Source organism: Natrix helvetica (assembly GCF_964273705.1).
Source record: "Natrix helvetica genome assembly, chromosome: 12".
NCBI lineage: Eukaryota > Metazoa > Chordata > Lepidosauria > Squamata > Natricidae > Natrix > Natrix helvetica.
Window position 1 is genome coordinate 2,714,426 of NC_138556.1, and position 23,942 is coordinate 2,738,367.

General features: G+C 48.5%; 2 protein-coding genes and 1 long non-coding RNA gene across 6 annotated transcripts in view; 2 read left to right on the forward strand and 1 right to left on the reverse strand.

The window, feature by feature from the left end:
• The window catches only part of IQCH (IQ motif containing H), a 98,428-nt gene extending 94,974 nt beyond the window's left edge, over positions 1–3,454 (reverse strand). For all 4 annotated transcript variants that reach the window (XM_081965205.1, XM_081965203.1, XM_081965202.1 and 1 more), the window contains exon 1: positions 3,140–3,454. In XM_081965205.1, the coding sequence (XP_081821331.1) occupies positions 3,140–3,190 (51 nt within the window). In that variant the 5' untranslated portion in view covers positions 3,191–3,454. The remainder of the gene's footprint in view (positions 1–3,139) is intronic.
• Positions 1–23,420, forward strand: part of LOC309398387 — a 165,174-nt gene extending 141,754 nt beyond the window's left edge. The window contains exon 2 of the long non-coding RNA XR_014176395.1: positions 23,102–23,420. This is a non-coding gene — a long non-coding RNA (uncharacterized lncRNA). The remainder of the gene's footprint in view (positions 1–23,101) is intronic.
• On the forward strand, positions 3,501–23,420 carry AAGAB (alpha and gamma adaptin binding protein). The gene is made up of 10 exons (XM_081965230.1): positions 3,501–3,627; positions 10,413–10,603; positions 11,420–11,516; positions 13,358–13,447; positions 16,055–16,138; positions 17,836–17,918; positions 18,644–18,737; positions 19,280–19,384; positions 20,888–20,937; positions 21,698–23,420. The coding sequence occupies exons 1-10, from the start codon at positions 3,561–3,563 to the stop codon at positions 21,773–21,775; spliced, it is 939 nt and encodes a 312-aa protein (XP_081821356.1). The 5' UTR covers positions 3,501–3,560; the 3' UTR covers positions 21,776–23,420.
• Positions 23,421–23,942: the final 522 nt, after the last annotated feature.

A 23,942-nucleotide genomic window follows, 5' to 3' on the forward strand; every position in this document is an offset into this window, starting at 1 on the left:
TGATTTATGGCTTGCTCAGCATTCCTGACTTAACTCTTCCCCTGCCTGAAGGAATTTAACAAAAGACGAGAGCTAGATGCACAGGGAGTCTTCCAGTTAGACAGGATCCCTCAAATGCTGGCCCTTCCTATAATTTTGGTGACTTTGTGTGTGTGTGTTTTAGCTATCCCACTGCATCTTTTGTCATCTGTAAATTTGATAAGCATCCTCTCTACTCTTCATCTACTAAGAAAAATGCTGAAAAATAGAGGACAGAGGACAACCCTTTCTACTCTACTCTTGATAAGTTCTAGTCCTACTGGCCAATGAACTACTAGAGCCCATGAACCAAATCCACCCTGTCTCTGCATGGCCTGTGAGCTAAGAATGGATAGGTGGGTAGGTAGGTGGCCTGAACCTCAGGTGAGCTCCCAAGGGGAAGGGTGAGGGTGAGCACCCAAGGGCATTGGTGGCCTCCTTGCTGGTGCTGTCCAACAGTTGTTGGGCTCTTTGGCCTGCAGAGCTGCCACTTGTACTTGCAGAAGTGCAAGACTGCTGGAGCCCCTGCCCTGGCCTTCTGAGGTGTGAACGGGTCAAAGAAAGGGAATTTCATCAATTAAAAACGTGGGGAAATTTGTTTTCCCCGATTATATAAGAACCTGTATAATATCCTTGATTTAACCTCTTAAAATATTTACTACCTGGACTTTTACACAAAAAGCTTGTTACTCCTTGTTCTAGACTGCAAACTGGTGATGAAGATACTTTGAGCATGAATTTTGAGCCAGTCAAATATTCCCTTATCACAGCCAACAGCCCATTCCTAACTAGCTTGCTAATTGGGATATTTTTGTCAAATATTTTGCTAAAGATCAAATTCTGTTAAGTCCACAGAATCCTCATAGCTATGGATATTATCTAGTCAAAACTGAGATCAGAGTATTCTGGCAGGACTAAAATAGACTGACCCAAAGTCACCCAGCCAGTTTTGTTTTTCTTTCTTGGAGTTCTATTTTAATTTTGTGAATAAAACAAATTACTGGGGGGAAAAAAAACATTCTTAGAAAAGAGTTCAGGTGCCGATGTGACACGTTATTTCTGGAACTAATGGAACAGAGGCCACATTTCCTTATGGCTGAGAAAAATGTCACTGCAAATGAAGCCAATTAAAGCCAAGGCAACCAGAGAATTGAGCGGCTGGTACCCTGCTTGTCCACTTCATTCTCTTCAGGCGTTCTAGTAGTTATGATGCTTTGAAACAGCATCGGTTTGGAAAAGACTGTTACTGATTAACACAATCTTTAAATGCACAATCTTAGTGCATCTAAAATTGAGAGTGTCTCTGGAACTAAAGGGATATGGGTCCTGTATCTTTTATCAGAAAGTAGATTCCTTTCCCGCTAGGTAGAAGCTATCGTAGTTGTTTCTTGGTTGCTAAGTTGTGCAGTTGTGATATGAGTGCATTGGTTTCTACTATCAGTAAATAATATATTTGTCAAGAAAGATAGGATCTTCCAAAGTATGAAAAATTCTGAATGTCAGTTATGTGGTTTTTAAGACAAGACTCTGAAAAAAATAGCTTTGCCCTCCTGGTCAATTCTACATAAATATATTTATTTATATATATTTATTCTAAATCTGTTAAAGGAATATTTCTGAAATCAAATCAAAGGTAGTTCCATTGGAATCTAGGACATTGTCTTTCCCATTTAGAAATTTAATCAGCTCTAAGCTGCATCTCTTCACAGCATCATATCGCCAGAGTAGTCCAAAAGACAGATGACACTCAGTTATTTTGGAAGATGTCTACTAAATCTGCTTTTTCTCCACCAGAAGGCTAAGGCTAGACATTAAAAAGGGAAAACAGTAACTTCTGAGGGATCTGTAAATTATATTAAAATGGGAGAGGAAAACATTTGTTAAATCTACATGAGATACACACAGGATTAGAGCTGTGGGTATCAGGGAAGATAAAGGTAAAGGTTCCTCTCACTGAGCACTGCCCCCTAGAGTCAGGAACGACTAGCTCATATGAATGAGCTAGTCGTTCCCGACTCTAGGGGGCGGTGCTCATCTCTGTTTCAAAGCCAAAGAGCCAGCGCTGTCCGAAGACATCTCCATGGTCATGTGGCCAGCATGACTAAATGCCAAAGGCGCATGGAGCACTGTTCCCTTCCCACCAAAGGTGGTTCCTATTTTTCTACTTGCATTTTTACATGCTTTTGAAGTGCTAGGTTGGCAGAAGCTGGGACAAGTAACGGGAGCTCACTCCGTTATGCGGCGCTAGGGATTCGAACCGCGAAACTGCAGAGAAGGACCATGCAAAAAAACGCAATTGAAAGGCAAAGGGCTGTTAGGAGGCTGTGCAGCCACTGAGCATCAATTCCATATTTGTGGCATTTTTCTTCTAAAACTTTCCCATGAAGGTCCCATTGGTCATATTCAGCCAAGGAATCCGGGCTAGAGAAGGCGCTTTACTCAGTCAAAGAGGAAAAGATCCCAGGGAGAAAGGATGGCCTGACTCTCGCTTTTTACTTATCCCAGGTTAACACAACAACAACAACAGGAGCTGTGTTTGTGCAGCCAGAAAAATGATGTCCCGATTTAGGAAATAAACACCCAGCCAAAACCTAAGCAACCAAATGAAAGGTTTCATCCAGAGCAGGGGTGTCCAAACTTGGGAACTTTAAGACTTGTGGACTTCAACTCCCAGAATTCCCCAGCCAGCCATGCTGGCTGGGGAATTCTGGGAGTTGAAGTCCACAAGTCTTAAAGTTGCCAAGTTTGGACACCCCTGATCCAGAGAGAGTCGCCTGAGCTCAGAGCCGCCTTTGCCCAGGAGGGATCCCCATTCAAGCCACCACTAAAAGATAATCTTAAAAAGAAATATCTTTGCTGCGCTCTGCAAAAGGGGCCGAGAGGGTCGCCCACCCAGGAGGCGTTGCCAACCGAGCCACAGTCAGTTTGCCAGGCACGGACGCCAGCACCGCCCTGAAGCCCCGCCCATCGTGGTTTGTGCAACAGACCATGGTTAGCCAAGTCCTGGCTTAGCCTAGCTGCCTCCCCCCACCACCGGGGGGCGGGCTCTGGAGTCCATCAGGCCGGGCAGTGGCGCGAGGGGGTCCGGGGAGCCGGCCGGAGGCGCCCTCCTTCCACCCACCTGCACCAAGACGCTGCCCAGCTCGAGCCCTGGCCGGGCCATTCCCGCCATGGTGGAGCTTTCCCCTCCGGCACTCGGCAAGGGGCCGGGGGGTCACGTGACCTCGCCTCCTAGCAACGGGACGCGCAGCTCGGGCCTGGACCACCGGCCCGTATGAGGCGGGGGGAGAACGGTCGTAGCCGCGTGAACTGGACCCAGATCCGCTTTCTGTTCGCCAAAGAAAAGAGGCGCGGAGGTGTCTCCGCTTCGTATCTCACTTCTTCGGGGATTGTGAGTTGCTTAAGCTGCAGCCATTCGCTGACTATATTCGCTTCCTTTCCCCCCCTCCACCAGCCGTTGTTTAAAATGGTACGGGCCGGAAAGGGCGGGGCCTGCACCGGAAAGGGAAGCGCCGGACTCTTCAAGACCGCTGGCGTGCGCGATGGCCGTCCCGTGCACTTTGATCACCAGCTGCGCTGCGGGCTTCCCCGGGGAGGAGCTGGTGAAACGTGAGTCGGCTCGCGCCCCGGCCGGGCTTTCCGCTCCCCGGAGGCCCTTTCCCGGCTCTGGCCCTGGCCGTGGCGACAGATGCTCCCCTCTAAGCCCCGAGAAGCAAAGAGTCCCTGAGCATGTGCAGAGGGCGCTCTCGGCCAGCAGTGAAATCCCTAATGTAGCCCTCTCAAGCATGCATGAGCTCGGGAGGGCGGCAAAAGAGAGCCTGCAGGGTGAAGGGGCTGGCCGAGAAGGCAAGAGAGAGAGGGTTCTGGGCCTCCCTCCGGCGTGGAAGCTGGCTGGGCGACTAGCCAGTCCCTCTCCCACTCCCCCTGCCCAGCCCACCCCAGAGGGTGGTTGTTGCAGGACAATAGGCCGGAATATTAGACATATCCCCTGCCATGAGCTGACACTATGTGCATATGCACACACGTTTGTGTGCATGTAACACACACACACACACATACACACAGGAGTTGCTTTGGGGTAGACAGATAGCATATAGATTTAATAAATGAAAGTTCATAAGTACACAAACAGCATATTAAAGGAGGGATAAATTAATAGTAAAAACTCTTTTAGTGTTCCATAGTAAGGAAATTTCATTTTGAAGTGCACCATTAGTGTACATTTAAAGTGACATTAAAGTTATTCTAAAAGTCTTAACTCCTCCAGATTACTGAGGGTCCTTAGGACCATCCTAATGAAATGTTGAGTGTGATTCCTCTCTTATGAATTTGCATTTTTGACTTTTTAGCCAGAAAGAGATTCTTTCTCTCCCGCTCCCACCCAAAGAGAGGGAAGAGAGGGGGTAGAAGAGGAAGTTCATTTTCCAGATGAGGAAGGAGGGCAGTTGGTCTTTATGGGAAATGCATGCTGGGTTGCTTTCTGCTTCCTGCAGCTCTTCCTCAAAAAGTTGTTAGTAACTTTTTCTTCTGATAAGGAAGCTAGATGAGTTTGGCACATTTGCGATGCCTCACTTCGGTGGGAGATGTAGAAGTTTGATAAATTTTGTCTTTGGATCCGCTAGGAGGGGTCAGTGCAAATTTCTTGTTTCCTTCCTTGTTCCTTAAAAAGAAGGATAAAAATAAAATTCCTCCTTTTTATTGATTACAAATAAATCTGCTGAACAAAATGACTATCAAAGAACAACAGTCCACTATTTTTGGATGTTCAATAGCTTTTGCTACTGAAATTTCTTTTAATGTTTGGTTGAAAAGTACTGTGTTGTATTTATTTTCAATTTTCACTTGTCACCTCCTAGTTCAATCCTGCCCTATTGAAGTGTCAATTGGCATTTGTTGTCATCTTAAACATAGCAGCCTTTTGGATATTTGAAGATAACTATCATGGTCACCCTTTCATTGCCTTTTCTACAAACTAATACACACACACACATCTTTCAGCTATTTCATATGGGATTCTGTTGTGGTTACTATCCTGTTGTGGTTACTATTGTTTGACACAATGCACTTTGGCAGCATCAAATAAGTGTCCCAGAACTGGCACAGTTCTTCCCATCCAGTCTGATTAGCACTAAATGGTTCTACCACTTTTGTGATCTAGAGACTATTGTTGAATTCAAACAGAGGTGCTGTTTTGTCTTTTTAGTAAAAGTAGTAGACAGCTGGCTCAATTATTCATCTGTTGAATGGTTACGTCTTTATCTTTTTTACCTTAAATGCATAAATGCTTGTATCTTGCTTCCGTTTGGTTTTAGTTAATCTTGCCAGTCCTCTGCCAGTTATTAGTTTGATAAAGCCCCTCCATTTCCTAATCCAAGCAAAGCACAGACCTCAGGATGAAAGCTTATAGTAGTTTGCTGGAGATTCCATGTGGTGTCACTCCTTTGTGCTCACTAGTTACAATTGTGCAGCAAATGATCCATTAACATCCATGCATTTTCTGAGCTAGGAGGTGAAAAGTCTCTCAAAATAGGCTAATTAAACCATTAATTAGTAATGAAATATGTTCTGATATAATAAACACATAGTGGCTTTTAATGATCACTGCATTTTTCCCTGGCTATTTATAAACCCCAGCTTAATCTGTTCTGAACTTGGACAGTTTCTCTTCCTTCTGAAGCTGCTATATCATTCGCGCTCAGCTTACATTACCAGACTACTTGAAACTGTTGATGAAAGAAATGTACATTACTTGTTTTTTCATGGGGAAGATATATTAGACTAAATCCCAGGAGAAGGGTGCTCTTGAAAACTGGTGAATTAACATTCTGTGTTTGTGAAACTGAGAGTCTCTTTGGTGTTGTGGTAAAGGCACCCGGCTAGAGACGGTGAGTTTTGGCCCCACCTTAGGCACACATCCACCTTGGATTTGCAAAGGCAAATCACTTCTGAAAGCTTGCCAAGAAAGCTGCAGAGATTAGACCAGGTAATTGCCAGGTGGAAACAATGACTTGAAGGCACACACACACAATTTTTATTTTTGTTTATTTATTTATTGGTCAAGCATGTATATAAGATAACAGAGATAAGTATAAACATGATTATGAATATGAATAAATGGGGACATTAGGACAAGGATTGTAGGCACTTTGGTGCGCTGATGCACGTCCCTCATTCTTAGGAATGGGGTGAGGTCAACAGTACATACACACATAATTGTGATACCGAAGTTGTGTGGCAGTTAAGACATCAAATTTTGATCAGGGAAACCCCGGGGAAGTCCTCCTTTGACATTAGAACTTGCTGTCTGTTTTTTTTGAATCAGTCAAGGAAGGAAGCAAGGGCAAACCATTTCTCAAAAATCTTGCCACAAAACCCACAAAACTCCAGGCAATCTCTGATCTCTGAGAATCCAACACAACTGAACAGAAGGGGGAAAAACCGACTTAGTTAATGTCATTTTCTTTCCACACATTTGGTTTCAGTGTCTTTTATTAGCTACTCTTCCTCTTTGAATAATATGATTCCCTTAAAAAGGAATGGTGTAATGAGTTTTGCATATATCTGCATATCACATACTATATTATTTATATTTTCAAAAACAAGCCAAACATTTCTGTGTACTGTATTGAAGCAAGGATGGTTGTCTGCTTGAATGACAGATTTTCCTCTTTTTTTTTTTGCATGAATCTCATAGAAAAATAAAAAACCCTACAGAAGCCATAGATACATAATTTTCATACAATCCTCAGGTTGAAAGGGACGTTAGAGGTCTCCTAGTCTAACTCCCTTCCCAGTGCAGCAACCCTTAGATTGTCCTGGACCAGAGGTAGGTTCCTACTGGTTCAGACCAATTCGACTGAGTAGGTAGTAACTCGGCCGCCCACGCACCCGAACTGGTTGTATTGTCAGCAGCGCCATCTTTATTTTTGCTTCTACGCATGCGCAGAACAATCTCCATTGCAGAAATGTAAGTCCCCCCCCCTTTTCTTACGCAATTTTTTTTGCACTCTAAACCAGTAGTAACGCCGGTAGCAACCCACCCATCCGCGTCCTGGGCGATTCTGGAAAACCTCTAGTGGTGGAGACTCCACCACTTCAGAAGGAAGGACGATGTTCAACTGTTGAATAGCTCTCACAGTGAGGAGATTCCTCTTTATTTCCCGTTTCAGTCTCTTACTGTAACATATTCATCCATTGGTGCTTATCTTTAGGAGCTGTGGGGAATAAATCCTCGTGTGACAATCCTTGAAATATTAGAAGGCTGAGATCATGTCTCCCCATAAGCCTTTTGCTTCTGGTTGAACATTGTTTTGTTCTTAACCATTTAGTCATGTCTGACTCTTGGTGGCTTTATAGGCAAGTGCTCCCCATGTTACCCTCTCAAGCACAGCTTCTTTCAGTTCCTGGATGTTCAACTCAGCATCAGATTGGATGTGATCAAGCCAGAGAGCTCTTTCTTTGCCCCGTCTTCTTGTTCCACCAACCATCCTTGCATCGTTGCCTTCCACAATGAATGCGCACGCATGACACCCCCAGAGTAGTTCAGACATTGTCTTATTTCATTTCATTTCATTTATTAGCACTTATATACCGCCCCCTCTCCCGAAAGGGACTCGGGGCGGTGTACAGTCCGTATTAAAAAACACCAAATAAAATACATGTATGCATAGGAGGAGGATAAAATAGGCCAAAACTGTACAGCTAATAAGTAAACAATATAAAAATTTAAAATATCATACAATTTATACACTATCCCTCTAAAAGCCAGTAAAAAGTATGATTTTAGCTTCTAGGATGTTTCTGGTTTTATACGATTTAACACCCCTGTGTTAGCTACTCTGGCTCTCCAAGGTATATGCAGTAATTTGCCCCAGCACCACATTTCAAAGGCACCAATTCTTCTTCAATCAGCCATTCTTAGTGTCTGACTCCTACACCCATATGTCACTATAGGGAAAACTATTGCTCTAATAGCAGAACATCTTTCAACTGCTCTTCATACGACTGAACTTCCAGGCCCTTTACCATTCTTTCCAGTTTCTCAACATCCTTCTTGCACTGTGCTGACCAGAATTAGGGCTGCGTATTTGGGTGTGGTCTGACCAGTGCAGTGTAGAGCAGATCTAGCACTTTCCCCAGTTTTGACATTAATACTCCCTGTTAGTGCAACCCAAAACACTGCAACGGCACTTTTGGCAGCTGTGGCACATTGCTTGGTACTTAGGCAGAAGGATTTGTGGTTCATTCCACCAGGTGGCTCTCCAGGCACACCAAGACCGTGTTTGCATGACGATCCCCATGTTATGGTTCCAGTTGGAATTCTGTGTCCAGTTCTGGGTAGCAGAATGCAAAAAAGATGTTGAGACTCTAGAAAGAATGCAGAGAAGAAGAACAAAGGTGATAAGGAGTCTGGAGATTAAACTGTAGGATGAGCCATTGAGGGAACTAGGCATGTCTAGTCTAACAAAGAGAAGGACTAGGGCAGGGGTGTCCAAACTTGGGAACTTTAAGACTTGTGGATTTCAACTCCCAGAATTCCCCAGCCAGCTGGGGAATTCTGGGAGTTGAAGTCCACAAGTCTTAAAGTTCCCAAGTTTGGACACCCCTGGACTAGGGGAACAGGGCAGCAGCCTTCCAGTACTTGCTGGGCTGTCACAGAGAAGAAAGGGTCAATCCATTCTTCAGTCCACCTGGGCTCAGGACAAGGGACAGCTTATCCAAACCTAGAACCAAGGAGAAATTTCCTGACAGTGCAAACAATTAATCCGTAGAACAGCTCATCTCTGGAAAGTGTGGGTGCTCCATCACTGGAGGTTTTCAAGAAGAGATGGACAACTATTGGTCTGGAATGGTATAGGATCTCCTGCTCAAGCAGAGGATTGGCTTAGAAGACCTTCAAGGTCCCTCCCAGCTCTGTTATTCTGTTATTCTTTCAGTGGCTAAGCAACCGATCATAAGTCAAGGACTACCGATGTAGTAAATGTTAATGGTCAGGTACACTGATACTAACGAAGGAGATGCCTGTCTGGTCAGCTAAGGATGCATGAGGGATGGAGAATTGATCCCTGGCAAAGGAGATGGAGCAGGATTGCATGTAGTTAACTGTTGCACAACTCAGAAGTGGCACTGGAAGCGCCCGACTGCAGATTCACCCTCTAACTCAGTTTGCCTCTGAGAAAAAAGTGTCAGGATGAAGCAGCTGCTACCTTTTTCGTTGGACACATCTGTGTGTTCCAGGGGTGTTCCTCTGCCTCGGATCGTGCGGGGGGGAGGATTATGCCGATACAGGGCCAGCTGTTTCATTGCTGGGAGCGGGCATGTCAGAGAGCTGGCGTGTGCTCTATGAAAACACAAGCCATCGAAAGTTAGTTCGGGAGGCCTGCCGAAAGATCGCGATTGTCAAATGCAAAGATTGCAATTGCCAAATGCGTCAGTGGATTCTTTTCTCTCTCCCCCCCAAAAAACTTTTTGTATGTGAAACCGCAGGCCCGCCCGAAGGTTGGAAATACCACAAATTAAAGTGAGCAGTTCTCCCACGACATGACAGTTTCCCAGCCCACTTATTTTTGTCATTATGGCGGGTTTGGGAAAGGACTTTGTGGGGGCTGGAACATCAGCTTGAAATCCTGTCCGAAAATGGGTACGTTCCCTGGAGCCAGACACAGAAAGGTATCATTATAGCGCGAAGGGCTGGGCAAGAGTTGTAGGAAGACGCGCTCTGCTTCTGCAGGGAATTTCCTAAGGCCCGGCTGTCCCTCTGAGCTAAACGGTTCCCAGATTCTGGACGGCAAAACGGGTGTATTTTTACACCCTTGTGTGGGTTGCATAGGGAAGCCTATTTATACTAACTGGTTAGCCAGCTGGGTCAACTTTTCTCATGGGCAGCTGGTAAAAGTAGATGAAAGTTAGTTCTTGGGAACGGTATATAGTAGAACCTCTGGTCATGACCATAATTCGTTCCATAACTTTAGTTGTGACCCGAACATACCCAAAATTAATGCAGCGTCCACACATGGGTGTAAACCAGGGGTGTCCAAACTTGGGAACTTTAAGACTTGTGGACTTCAACTCCCAGAATTCCCCAGCCAGCATGTCTTAAAGTTCTCAAGTTTGGACACCCCTGGTGTAAACAAACAACAGGAAATTTGGCGCTTACCAAAAACCCGATTTGTTCATGGTCAGAAGAAATTGTGACCAGAGCTTCTACTGTATTGTGAAGAGGAGGATGGAGGGGGAGATCCACCACAATTCGGCCCAGCCCACAAAGCATTTGAAGGATCAACCTAAAAGCAGGAGAGGGGATTCCCCCCCCCCTCCCCGTGATGTGAGTCTCCCTTTCCACCCGGGGTCTCTTCCTCGTCTGGTTATTTAGGTCTCTTTGTTGTCTCTTGCAGGTATCACCGGAGAAGAAGACCTCCCTGAGCACGTGGCCGCCGAGAGCGGAGCTCGGTTTTACCCCTGGACGATAGATAATAAATATTACTCCGCTGCCGTCCACCTCTGCGTGGTGGCAAACGTGTTTCAGGTGACGGCGGAAATTGCTGAATCCATTCAGGCTTTCCTGATCTACTTTGACAGCACCGCAGTGAGTGTTGCCCTACAGTTTGGGATGTTGAGTAGAGTAATGTAGCATAGCAGAATTGGAAGAAGAATCTGCCTCTGCCTCCCAGCAGTTTGCCTCCTTGCAACAAATAGCAAACAGTAAAGACTGTTTGCGGTGTTCCATTTCAGACTCTACTTGTACAGATGCTGTTAAAATTGATGTGGCTTTCTGGAAGTATAGTTATTCTGTGCTGTTTAAAAGAAGATACAATAGCACTGGGCCTCTTCAGAACAAGTCACTTTGGGTTTGCTCGTAGGGTTGTTTTTAGTCCTCGGGAGGCTTCAGGGAAGCCTCCAAAAGGTCCCAGAAGCCTCCGAAGGGCCTCTGGGGGGGGGGGGGGGAGGCTGTTTTCGCTCTCCCTAGACTCCTATAAAGCCTTTGGAGCCTGGGGAGGGCGAAAAAAGCATGCACAAAATGGGGGGGCGCGCCTCTCATGAGCGTATGTGCACTGGGTGGGCCACGCATTGCATTATGGGTGTGGGACGCCTGCGCACGCCCCCCCCCTGCGCTACCCCCCCTTATGGCACATGAGCCAAAAAAGGTTCGCCATTGCTGCTATAGCCTATTGCAGCCTCCGCAAGCCCCATTTTCCCCATTTGCTGCCAGGAGGTAAATTGCTGGGAGGCAGAGGCCCAAGGGTGGGGCCGGTGGGTGGGTGGGGCTACATTCGGTATATAAGACGCACCCGAATTTTCACCCTCTTTTAGGGGGGAAAAGGGTGCGTCTTCTACTCCGAAAAATACGGTACTCCATAAAGCCGACCATGAAGAAGCCAGCTATTTGTATCTCCTTTCACAGATATCTGGGCTGGATGCTGTTTCTCAGTGGCTGCCTCTTGTAGAAGACTGGCTACCAGAAGTGATGATCTTGGTCTGTGACAGAGTCTCTGAAAATGGTAAGGCAACGAGGACCAACTCTGGTTAAGGTGTGCTTCGGCTGAAGCAACAGAGGGAGCAGCTTGGCTTGGAAAGGCCATATTGTCAAAATCTGAAGCTAAGATCCTGGGCAGCTCTTTGGTTTTGGATAACCGCTAGGCTCCACAGCCTGCTCCCTGGGCTACAACACCTCAGTGCTGGTCTTAGGCCAGCTAAGCAACTGCAGAGACCAGGGCTACCTCCACATCCCAAGGCACTGGAACCGTTCCCCAATTGAATTATTGCTTTTAAAGAACAACCATGTTTACCTGAAGGAAAATTGGCCCCAAGAAAGATAATTATGAAAACATCTGATCAATATAAGCAAACGTTCTCCGCAATGGCCAGCTTCTCACCCTGTCAAGCAACATTTGGCCAGTCCCAGTTAGAAGCAGTCTGAATGATTTAGGCCTTCCCATAGAATGGGAATAGTCTTGACCTGATTTGGGAGCGGAATTTCCATCGCTGAGTAAAAAGCCATCAGGTGAAATGGTGAAGAAAATACAGACCACGCTGTGTAATGTTGGCAATCTTGGCAGTCCCAAATTGCGATTGTAAGGATAGTTATTGTTATGCCATTGTTAGGCAAGAAACTTAGTCTTTTCTTGCCCTGCTATGCTTGCCTCCACTTGAACTCCCCCATCTCTGCCTTTCTCTACCCTGCACTCAGCCGCGTACCCGTCGCCCCTCACCACCCCTGCCTCCCCTGACCTTCGCCATCTTCCTGCTGCTGCTGAGGAGCTATGCCTGGCCCGGTCCCTCGTGAGGCCTTCTTCCCAAGGCTGCGCAAACGTTTGCGGGAAGGCTGGGTGTGCCCAGCAGTGGTCTCCTGCAGGGCCAGGCCAGGAACTCCTGGCCAGCAGTCGGAGGAGGAAGAGAGCGAAGGTGGCAGGGGCAGCAGGGGATGCCGAGTGCAGCACAGGATGGCCAAAAGGGCAGAGAGGGAGAAATAGGCCTCCCTGTTGTCCCAAGGGTGCTTTTTCAGGAGGCAACTGGGCTTTCTGGTTTTTCCTTTGAAGACGTTTCGCTTCTCCTCCAAGAAGCTTCTTCAGCTCTGACTGGATGGTGTGGAATGGAAGGATAGATCCTCCTTACAGACAGCTGGTCATTTGCATCCTTTTAGAGAGTCCTTGAGGCCACTTGGAGGCTTATCTGTGTCCTCAGGGTCACCTGAGTGGTGCAAATGGTTCCTGTGGTCTGCAATTTTTTCCTCTGGAAGCATCCTAGTGCAGGGGTGTCCAAACTTGGCAACTTTAAGACTTGTGGACTTCAACTCCCAGAATTCCAGCTGGCTGGGGAATTCTGGGAGTTGAAGTCCACAAGTCTTAAAGTTGCCAAGTTTGGACACCCCTGTCCTAGTGCTTCTAAAAGGATGCAAATGACCAGCTGTCTGCAAGGAATATAAATCCTTCCATTCCCCAACATCCTGTCAGAGCTGAAGAAGCTTCTGGGAGGAGAAGTGAAACATCTTCAAAAGAAAAAACAAGAAAGTCCTAGTTGCCTCCTGAAAAAAAGCACCTTTGGGGCAACCGTGACCCGGATGGCAGAATTGCTACAGGCTTTTAGGCCTTCCTGTTCATTTCCAGTTTCTTTTAACATTTCCAGTTTAGCAGATCATCCCAATGTTTTACTTGTTGCATTTTCCCTCTGTCCAGCGACGAGCATTCCCATGCTGACCAGTTTCTCCACATGCGGCGTTCCCCCAGAACATTCCAAGAGTTTCCAGCCATGCATCCCCTCCAGTCAGTTTTCTCCCACCGGTGCCCAGAGCGGTGGAAGCCCTTCCTGGCCAAATAATCCCTCTTTCCTCTCCTCCTCGTAGGCGTCAGCCGGCAGAAGGCGCAAGAGTGGTGCATCAAACACAGCTTTGAGTTGGTGGAGCTCAGCCCAGAGGAGCTTCCGGATGAGGACGGTGAGATTTGGCTTTTGCCTCCTTCCCGCAGCGACTTTCAAGCGCTTCGATTTCTTTGGGGCCATCGGCCAGTTTCATCCCTGCCAGAAAAAGGCCCGTCTTTCGGCCGGAAGCATTGCTTTTTCTCCCCACAAGTGGGGTTGCTGTGTCACAGGCAGCCGGAGACCGTGGTTTGGGATGTGTGCAAAGGTCTCTTCAGGGTGTGACCGACAAAAGTCAAGCCAGTAGCCACAACGATGTGGTTGCAATTCTTATTTTGCATTGCGCAGAAGAAAGAGGCAGAGCTTCTCTCACACCCTTGTGGCTGCCAGCTCAGCTTTTTTGAAAACTGCCCTGGATGTGTGGATCGGTGGGTAACAAATCCAGTCCCTCTCAGTGCCTGCCTGCCCAGAGCCTTTTTTTCAAAAACGCACATCTATTCCATTCACCACATTGGCTCAGGAGCAGAGCTTTTGGGCTCTTTCTGACTTCTGAAATGATTGAGATCATCTTTGCAGAGAAAATGAGGAATGGATGGAGGGCCAGATATTGGAAGGGGACCAGAAGTGCTTTCATGTACTGTCCCCATCAGTCCCCTTAATGAGGCCCCTAAGTTGCCCCATGGAACTTGGCCCTTCAAGGCGCTTCCTTCTGGTTTCTTTGCGTCATTCATGCCACATCTGTAAAAATTGTGATCATAGCACTTTTTCTCATAGAAGCTCCTGGATATGGGCGACCTTGCAAATCCTGATTTCTAGTCAGACACCTCTCTCTCCTGCTGCTCTGCATGTCTGTTTGTCTATCATTGCCTATCTTGTGTCTCTCTCTCTCTCTCTGTCTGTCTGTCTGTCTGTCTGTCTGTCTGTCTGTCTGTCTGTCTGTCTGTCTGTCTGTCTGTCTGTCTGTCTGTCTATCTATCTATCTATCTATCTATCTATCTATCTATCTATCTATCTATCTATCTATCTATCATCATTTCCCACCTTAAATTATATTTAAAATTAATTCAGGGGTTTGAACTTTATTCACCACATCTTCGTTCTGCCTATCTATCTCCCAACACTGGAAGTCTTTAAGAAGATGTTGGCTAGCCATTTGTCTGAAATAATTCCAACCTTGGTTTGCAGAATATCAGAAAGATTTCCCCAGAATCTGCAAAAGAAATAGCGCTTAGACTTATATAGCTTCCCAGTGCTTTCCAGCTCTCTCTGAGCGGTTTACAGACTCAGCCTCTTTGCCCCCAACCATCTGGGTCCTCGTTTTACCGACCTCGGAAGGATGGAAGGCCCGCTTTAAAATGCCTTGATAAGACCCCATTGAGAACATTGTGTCCTGTTTTGGTCCCTGTTTGGGAGGTTAAAACATATGAAGAACGGTTGCAGGAATTGGGGTATGTCTAGTCTAATGAAAAGGACTAGAGGTGACTTGCAATAGCACTTAGGCTTATATACCACTTCTTAGTGCTTTTCCAGCCCTCTCTAAGCAGTTTACTGAGTCAGTCTAAATGCCCCCAACAATCTGGGTCCTCATTTTACGCACCTCAGAAGGACGGAAGGCTGAGTCCATCTGGAGCTGGTCAGGATCAAACTGTCAAACTGCTAACAGCAGTCAGTCAGCAGAAGTAGCCTGCAGTACTGCATTCTAACCACTGCGTCACACCACAGCTCTTAAAGGGGTTCTTCATAATACAGGCAGTCCTCAACTTAACAACCTTTCATTTAATGACCGTTCGAACTTACAACGGCACTGAAAAAAGTGACTTATGACCAGTTTTCACACTTATGACCGTTGGAGCATCCCTGTGATCAAAATCCAGACGCCTGGCGATTGGCTGATATTTGTGACCCTTGCAGAGTCCCAGGATCACGTGATCCCCTTTTGCGACCTTCCGACAAGCCAAGTCAATGGGGGAAGCAGATTACTCACTTAACAACTGTATTACTCACTTAACAACTGCAGGGATTCACTTAACGGTGGTGACAAGAACGGTCGTAAAATGCAGCAAAGCTCACTTAAGAACTGCCTGTCCTGCTCAGCGACAGAAATGTGGCTGGGGTTGTAATTCGAGGACTCCCTGCAATACTTCTGCCAACAGTTTGGGAGGCCTCCCTCTTTGGGGATGTTAAATTCCAATCGAGAACTGAGAATGGCCTTGTTTATCCTTCTCAGTGTCTGAATCCTCATTCTGTTTCTGACGAAGAGAGTGGTGCAGAGGTGGCCTAGAGATGGAGTTGTCGCCTCACAATCAGGGGGCTGTGAGTTCGATCCTAGGTAGAGGCAGATATTTCTCTCTCTGGGCCCACTGAGAATATATCTGCTGAACAAAACTCCGCACTGGCGACAGGAAGGCCATCCGGCCAGTAAAACCACTCTGCTAGCTCCATTCCATTGCCTAAACTCCACCCTGCAAGGGATTAGGGCAGGGGTGTCCAAACTTGGCAACTTTAAGACTTGTGGACTTCAACTCCCAGAATTCCCCAGCCAGCAGAGCTGGGAGTTGAAGTCCACAAGTCTTAAAGTTGCCAAGTTTGGACACCCCTGGATTAGGGGGTCGTTAAATGAAGATGACTCTATTTCTGACGAAGCCTTTGTAATAAATCAACTCTGCTCTCCTCATTCCCCATTTAGACGATTTCCCAGAATCTACAGGAGTGAAACGAATCGTCCAAGCCTTGAATGCCAATGTCTGGTCAAACGTGGTGATGAAAAACGGTAGGCTTTTTTTTTTTTTCCAAGGTTGGCTTTTAAAAATCAATGGAAAAAATTTTCTGCCGTGGGGTGTAGAGCAGTTTCTCCCAGACGTCTGGCACACCGGGAGGCAATTCTCTGGGAATTTATTCCCCAGCAAGGATCCCTGTTACCCGAGGAATGCCTGGGATGGAAGAGGCAGCCATCACTTGTCCATGGGAGGGGGGGGGGGAGAAGGGTATTCCTCATGGAATAACAACAGGAAACATATTTTGCTAGAAGTTGCATCTTCCCAGTAAGAAGAATTCAACAACAGAATCAGTTGTCCAGAAAGGTGGCATAAGCAATGTGTTTACCTTAATGGATTCTTGTAGCAGGTTAAACTGCTTGAACTGTAGAATAACAGAGTTGGAAGGGACCTTGGAGGTCTTCTAGTCAACCCCCAACCGCTGGTCCGTGGCTCATGCCAGGCCACACCGTGTTTGGAAACGGGTTGCAGAAGTGGTGGGCAAGCATGTGTGAAAACGGTATGTGCACATGCCTGCACAAAAACCATCTCCTGCCCCCCCCCCAAGCCCCTCTGCAGGCCTGCCAAGCCAGAAAGATTGCAGACACCTCTGTGCTAGTCCAACCCCTTGCCCAAGGCAGAAGATTTTACACCATCCCAGATAAACGGGTGTCCAATATTTTCGTGAAACCTCCAGTGATGGTTGACCATCTAAATCAGGGGTGTCCAAACTTGGCAACTTTAAGACTTGTGGACTTCAACTCCCAGAATTCCCCAGCCAGCAGAGCTGGCTGGGGAATTCTGGGAATTGAAGTCCACAAGTCTTAAAGTTGCCAAGTTTGGACACCCCTGATCTAAATGAACCTTCCAACTCAAGAACCAGCGACCGGCACTTAGGAGAAATGAAAGTTGATCTGAAGTTCAGCCTTAAGCCACCTCTGGCTCTAGAACGAGAAAGGAAGGCCCTCTTACAATCTCGGCCTCATTGTAGAGAAACGACAGGGATCACTGGTGTTGCAACCTGCGGTCAAAATCCCTTGAGCTGCAGGAGATCCCAGTTGTGGACTGTATCCAAGACATGTCTGGATTGGTCAGAACAGAGGATCAGGTTGGTCATCTTAGAACAGGGGTGTCAAACTCAAGGGCCGGATCTGGGCTGCAGGGTGCTTAGATCTGGAAACAGCAAAGGAGCAGCCCTCTGCCAGAAAAAAATGGAGCAGGTGCAGGTGGATCCGTTTTCTGCTGTGATGGTCTCCTGCAATCCTCTGCCAGCGAAAAGAGAGCTCAGGAGTGTTGCAGGAGGCCATTGCAGCCGAAAATGGAGCTCAGGAGCCTGTTTTTTTCTGGCAGAGTGCTCGGGCTGCCACAGGCACCCCTGACACGAGTGACTTTGAGCTGGCCATGCCCACCCCAGCCCCCTGAGGTCAAACACAACCCTGATGCGGCCCTCAATGAAATCGAGTTTGACATTTCCTCCCTCTGGCTTTAGCCTACTCCAGGGTGGTGACAGGCCCTCAGTGACCGGCAGGCTCAGGCAGGGGCTGTCCGGAAGCCCCTGAGCCACAGCCTCCAGGTAGCTTAGCCTCTGGCTTCTGGTTGGGAGTTTCTGAAGCCACAGCTGAATGCCTGCCAGGCCAGGCCAGGGCTGGGCTGGGTGATGCCTGGCCAGCCATCGAAGCCTTCTGCTAACTGACCTTCCTTTCTTCCTTTTCAGAGGCGAGTCACAGCTTCGGCCTTTTCCCAGCCTTCTCAGGGGCAGATCTCAGGATCGGGTCAGATGAGAGCGAAGCGCTAGAAGTAAAGAGCCATTTTTAAAATTCCTGGGTGGGAAGTCTCTCTCCTTGCAGCTTCATCCTGGGTTGTTTTGCCCTTCTTCTCCTTCTTCTTCTTTCTTCTTCTTCTTCTTCTTCTTCTTCTTCTTCTTCTTCTTCTTCTTCTTCTTCTTCTTCTTCTTCTTCTTCTTCTTCTTCTTCTTCTTCTCATTCTCCTCCTCCTCCTCCTCCTCCTCCTCCTCCTCCTCCTCCTCCTCCTCCTCCTCCTCCTCCTCCTCCTCCTCCTCCTCCTCCTCCTCCTCTCCTTCCCTCCCTCTCTCCCTCCCTCCCTTCCTTCTCCTCAAATTTGAGACAGCAGGATTCTTCCTCCTCCTCCTCCTCCTCCTCCTCCTCCTCCTCCTCCTCCTCCTCCTCCTCCTGCTGTTATGCCCCTGATTTAACTCTGGGGGACTCCGTTTTCATTTACTGGGCAGGGCCATTTATCTTCAAACATTTTTTTTTAAAGGCCTGGAAATTTAATGATGTTCTTTACAATTAAACCATTAAGTTCCAGGGATCACCGGGTTATTTGTTTGGTATCGCAATCTGAATTTACCTAGATTTGGACCCAGATGTCCTTTTGACCTGGTTCTGCTCCAATCAGCTTCATGCAATTTTCACCCTTGAGCCTGGATCAGGCCAACCCGTACTTTGTGCCCGTTTCCACTGGAGGGGGTTGAGTCTGAATCGACTTCTTTCCCTCCCCGCCAGGCCAACTCTTTGCCGGCAGAGAGGGCCCAATCTGTGCTGGATTCAGAAGCAGCCCTGGCCCCTGCGGAGGGAACTCGGGGGGACCCCGTGGCTGGTAAGAGCCCCTTTGCTAAGTAGGGGCAAGTGGAGAAAAGAGGCTTGTTCCCTCTATCGGTTGTTTTGCAAGAAGTTCTTTCCACCCACCCAGTCTCCCCTCTCAGGAGGGCTCTCGGGGGTTGTCTTCCTTCACAGTGGCTCCCTTCCTGTCCCAACCCACCTCCTGCTCGCTCAGTCAGTGAATTGTCACCAGGCTGTGACCATTCATCATGGCCAACTCACCATGGCCAACTCATCATGGCTAACGCACCATGTCTAACTCGTCACATGACAACTCACCATGCCAATTCACTGTAGCCAACTCACCATGGCTAACTCACCATATGACAACTCGCTGTGGGACACAAGTTACACTAATACCAAAGAAATGGTGGAATAGAGTCATTAAAGAACAGACGCAAACGGAGGGACAGAGTGAAATGGGGATACCAAAAATTAAAATAATGTTTATTTCTTTTAAATAATTAAATAGAATTGTTAAATTGTCCTGCGTTGTTCCTTCCCATTGAGAGCTGCCTCTCTTCTTGAGCTTCTTTGCAGACCCAGCACTGGACACGGACATTCAAGAGCTGGCCAGCCTCACCGCAGGAGAAGGAGACATCGAGAACTTTGAGCGACTCTTCTCCAAGTTGAAGGAAATGAAAGGTAGCTTATTTTCCCACACTCGGAAAACAACTCGGTGTCAGGGTTCCAAAAAACACCTCCAACGAAAGAAGACTCCGAGGCTTGAGGTTCCTCAAAGTTCCAATTTACTAGAGATGTCTTGTTAGCACATCTGGGAAAACATCTGAAAGCTTCCAGGTTTCCCCACCCAGTTGAAAGTTCAAGATCCTGCCCCAGCACCCACAAGTCCATCCCATGGTCCAATCTCCCACTGCCACAAAGTCAGATTCCTCCCATCCAGTTCTGGCCAGGTGCAGAGACAAAGAAGATCTTGGCTTTCTAAGAAGAATGTTGTTATGGCTACGCATCACCTAACTCCATATAACCCCCCCTCCCATTTTCCCACAATAGGAAGTAAACAGTAGAAGGTGTGGCAGGCCTGAAACTTAAAAAGAAAAGGTGTAGGTTTCAGAAATCCATCACGCAATTTGTGTCCAAAATATCTGTCTGCCTCTCGCAGAGTTTATTTGGCTTTTATAAAGTTTTTACAAGCAAAGCACAGAGCGACAACACATTACTTTCGGTTTTACTCCCCCAAATCTTCCCTAGTGAATTCAGAAAGATATTCAGGCCAAGGATAACTCATGCCTTTGCTCTGGTGAATTAATGAGCTAAAGATAACAGACTGTGCATCACCTTTCCCTTATTCCAGCATCTGGTTCTGCTAATTAGGTGAGGTTGTAGGTTTCCAAGATAAACAGCCACTGAGGTCATGGTAGTTTCTACGCATGCCCTTACGTAAGCCTTACCTCTCATTCCTACAAAAAGGTGGCCCGCAGGTCTGGCACTCGGTTTTCTTGCAAATTTGCCAGGGCTGGCTTTTGGAGCACAAGAGCCTGGTAGCTCTCCTCAGCTTGACTCATCCATAGAGGAATGCAGGGGCGGGGGGAGGAATGCTGGGGAATGCAGTTTCCAAGCAGTAGCATCTAGGAAACAGGAGGAATGCAGCAGCCCAGCCCTGTGCTCTGGAGTCCTGCTGTTCCGGGCTGGCCGGCCTCCGGTTTCCTCTGCCGTAAGAGAAGCCAAGAAAGGAAAACAGGAAGTTGGGAATCCATCCTTCCCTCCTGGCAACTGGTATTATTTGGGCATGCAACGCAAACCTTTTTGTGCCTCCCCAATTTATCTGCCTGATTGGATTTCCTGACTAGCGTTTACCTGCCCTTCAGCCTGGGGCAGCCTTGCACAGGTTGGGAAACTGCATAGAGGAGGAAGAAGGAGTGACATTCTAGAATGTGTGATCAGAGGTGGGGACGGGAGTAGCTGAAGTAGCACCCATCGGTTTTCGCTGGCAGAGGGCTGCAGGAGGACGTGGCAGCCGAAAATGGAGCTTGGGAGCCCGTTTTTGCTGGCAGAAGCACCCTGGGCCAGTCCTTCCCTGTTCCCAGAGCAGATCCGTGGACCAGATCTAAGTACCCCACGGGCGACATCTGGCCCCCAGGCCTTGAGTTTGACAACGGTGATTTTTCTTTCCCTTTCATTTTCCAGAAAAGGCGGCCACCCTGCCTCACGAACAAAGAAAGCTGCATGCCGAAAAGGTAAGATGTGGGGCTGGAAATCCTTGTCCATGAGCCCAAACCCAGCCAGACGCTGCTTAGTAGCACCTTATTCTCTCACGGAGAGATTTCTAACTCTCGCTTCTTCTCTTGCCGGCTTCTCTCCCCAACCAAAGTCAGAAGTATTCATGCTCAGTTCTCTATTGGGTGGAATCTCTGTAATCGAGATAAATATTTTATCAAAGATGTTTTTTTTTAAAAAGTTTGATTTTCCAAGTTGCAGATCCCAGGATAGAAGCGAAGGGTGTAGTGAGGTTTAAGTTGAGAGGTCTACCTGGAGGGAGCTCGTAGGGCCGTGTTGGTGAACCTGTGGCACACAGAGCCAAATCTGCCGGCACGCAAGCCATTGGCTCCAGTGTGCATGTGCGTGCCGGCCAGCTGCTTTATGGCCTCTCGGAGGGCCAAGAGGCCGTTTTCGCCCTCCCTGAACTTCTGGCAGGCCCATTGGGCCCGGAGGCTTTCCTGAAGCCTGGGGTGGGTGAAAACGGCCTCCCCCAGTGGAAATACCACACTCAGCTTGGAGGCGAGTCGTGCAGCGCACATGGGGAGGGGGGGGGGAGATGTTGTACGTGCATGCACATGTGGGTGCCAGCACACACATGCACTATTGCATGCATGCGCTGGCATTTTTGGCACCCAACAACAAAAACTTTGGCCATCACTGTTGTAGGGTGTTTTGTCTCCCGCAGGTGTGGGGGGGGGGGGCGGTAAGGAGTTTCAGCCTCTTTGCTTTGACTCCTAGGTTGCCAAAGCCTTCTGGATGGCCATCCGAGGAGACCAGGATGAGATTGAAGGCTTGTCTTCCGACGAAGACAACTGAGGATGGGGGTCTGCAGGCTGGAACGGGACTCCGGTTCTGGATGCGCCACCCTGGTTTTGCCGAGGCCTCGTTTTCTCTGCAGCCCCGGCAGAGACTTTGGGATGGGGGTGGGGTGGGGGGGAAGTGGTGTCCCTTAAGACTTAGTTCATTCTTGTTCTGCAGCACCGGAGAGCAGCTGCCTCCGTGGCCTCCCTGCCTGGATCTACCAAGGGGAAGGTGGACAGAACCTGGTCCCAACTAAAGGAGAAGTTGCACAGAGGCTGCATGGGCGGAGGCTGCTTTGGGATAAACCAAGCATGGGTCCATTTGCCTTCCAACTTGTCTTCATATCAAAAAACTGACTGAAATCTGGAGGGGAATGTTGGTAGGAGGTTATCTGTTAGTTTAGGAGTCCCGATGTCCCCAGACCCTTAGAAGGGGAGAAGCACTGAGAGAGGCGCCTTCTTTTGGCTCAGCTTCATTTGGAATCGGATCCCGAGTGTTTATCCAACGCGGGCCGGCCGAGAGGAGACAGAGCTTGCTTGCGTGCCATCCACCCTGCCTGGAAGCTGAGGATGAACCAGCGCAAGGAAAAACGTCTGAACGCCTTCTCAGTTCTCCCCAGAGATCCCATCAGTGGCAGCTTAGAGAGGCCGTGTGCAACTCCTGCCTTGCTTGAAGGTGGCTGTTGCATCAAAGCCTTTGGTGACAACAAAGGGAGGGGGGGGTCTTCCTTTAGGAGGGGAGCACATCTCTCTGTCCAACCTTCTGCAGCCAGGAAAGTTAGGATTCCTCTAGATTCCTTATGCCAGGAGGGGTCCCTGATCCCCGGGCCCTGCAAGCAGCAGGCAAGCACGCATGCACAGCTCCACTTGCGAGTGGCGGGTGCTCACGCTCACGTGCAAAGTTCCATTTGTGTGAGCACCAGGGGTGCACGCCGTTGGCACAAATAGAGCTGCACTGTGCTCATGCGCAGGCCTGCTACTCACAGGGAACCATCTCCTCTCCCTCTCCCCCCCTCCCCTGGGCCACCTAGCCATAAAGGTTTTGGGGACTGCTGGCTTGCCCAGAAGCAGGGGGCGACAGGCCCTGCATGCCGTTTCCTGCAAAAGGCGTGTAGATCTTGGGGGCCCCTCCTAGTGTCAGAACCTGTTTGGTTTCGGCAGAACCGAGCCATCTCTGGCCACCCCCAGGCCTGAAGGAGCCCCCCAGGCAGATAAAGCACTTTAGAGTCTAGTTTGGGGGTCCCCAAACTTGGCAACTTTAAGACCTGTGGACTTCAACTCTCAGAATTCTCCAGCCAGCAGATTCTGGGAGTTGAAGTCCACAAGACTTAAAAGTTGCCAGGTTTGAAGACCTCTGGTCTAGTTACTGTGGCTGGAAACTTCCCCCCTGCCGCCTGTTGGGATCCCATCATTCTGTGCCGTTCTTCACACTTCTTCCGCTGGGAAACGTGGCCACCCAGCTGCTCCATCCCGCCGTTTTGGGCTGCAGCTCCCATCATCCACAGCCGTTGATATCCCCTGCTGCTGCTTTCAAGACCCGGAGATGGCCCTGTTGGGAAAGGCAGCTGTGTGGAGGTCCAGCCATGGGGGAGGGGGTGGGGGGGACGACCGTTTGTTTGTTTGGTGTTGTGTTAGGATGAATAAAGTCTGCTCAAAACACAGACTGCTGTCTGGTCTGCTTGCATTCTGCCCGTCCGGGAAGGGCTGGGGGTGCAGCAACAGGGCCTCTGCCAACTGGAACATGGACTTGGAGGAGGAGCTGCTGAATTTGGGACAGGGGGGCTTTTGAGGGGAAGGGACTGGGCCTGAAAGGGGGATGCTGGTCCACTTAACAGCCTAGCTAGGGAACAAAAGAAAACAGCTTCTTACTCGTCTGCCTCTTTCCCAACCGGTCTACATCCCATTCCCCACCCCATCGGCTGGGGGAATCCCCCTCTGGCATCATCTACCATCTTTCCCTGAAAATAAGACAGGATCTTATTTTATTTTGAACCCCAAAATATGGCTTGGGCCTTGTTATCGGGGGAGGGCTTATTGCTTTGGGGTTGCTAGGCAGCTGCTCTCTTGCGAGCGGGCTCCCAAAGAGCCTGGTGCAGCCTCAGGGGCGAACGGCTGTCTTGCGCTGTTGCAGCAGCGCAACACAGCAGCCATGAGGTGACCACGCTCACGAGCAGCCGCCCGGC

What these genes read in the sequence shown, in the direction of transcription:
- AAGAB (XM_081965230.1), top strand. Translation starts at nt 3,561, where the DNA reads ATGGCCGTCCCGTGCACTTTGATCACCAGCTGCGCTGCGGGCTTCCCC. An exon ending in CGGGGAGGAGCTGGTGAAAC is followed by an intron (nt 3,628 to 10,412) that starts GTGAGTCGGCTC and finishes TGTCTCTTGCAG; the next exon opens with GTATCACCGGAGAAGAAGAC. An exon ending in AAACGTGGTGATGAAAAACG is followed by an intron (nt 16,139 to 17,835) that starts GTAGGCTTTTTT and finishes CTTCCTTTTCAG; the next exon opens with AGGCGAGTCACAGCTTCGGC.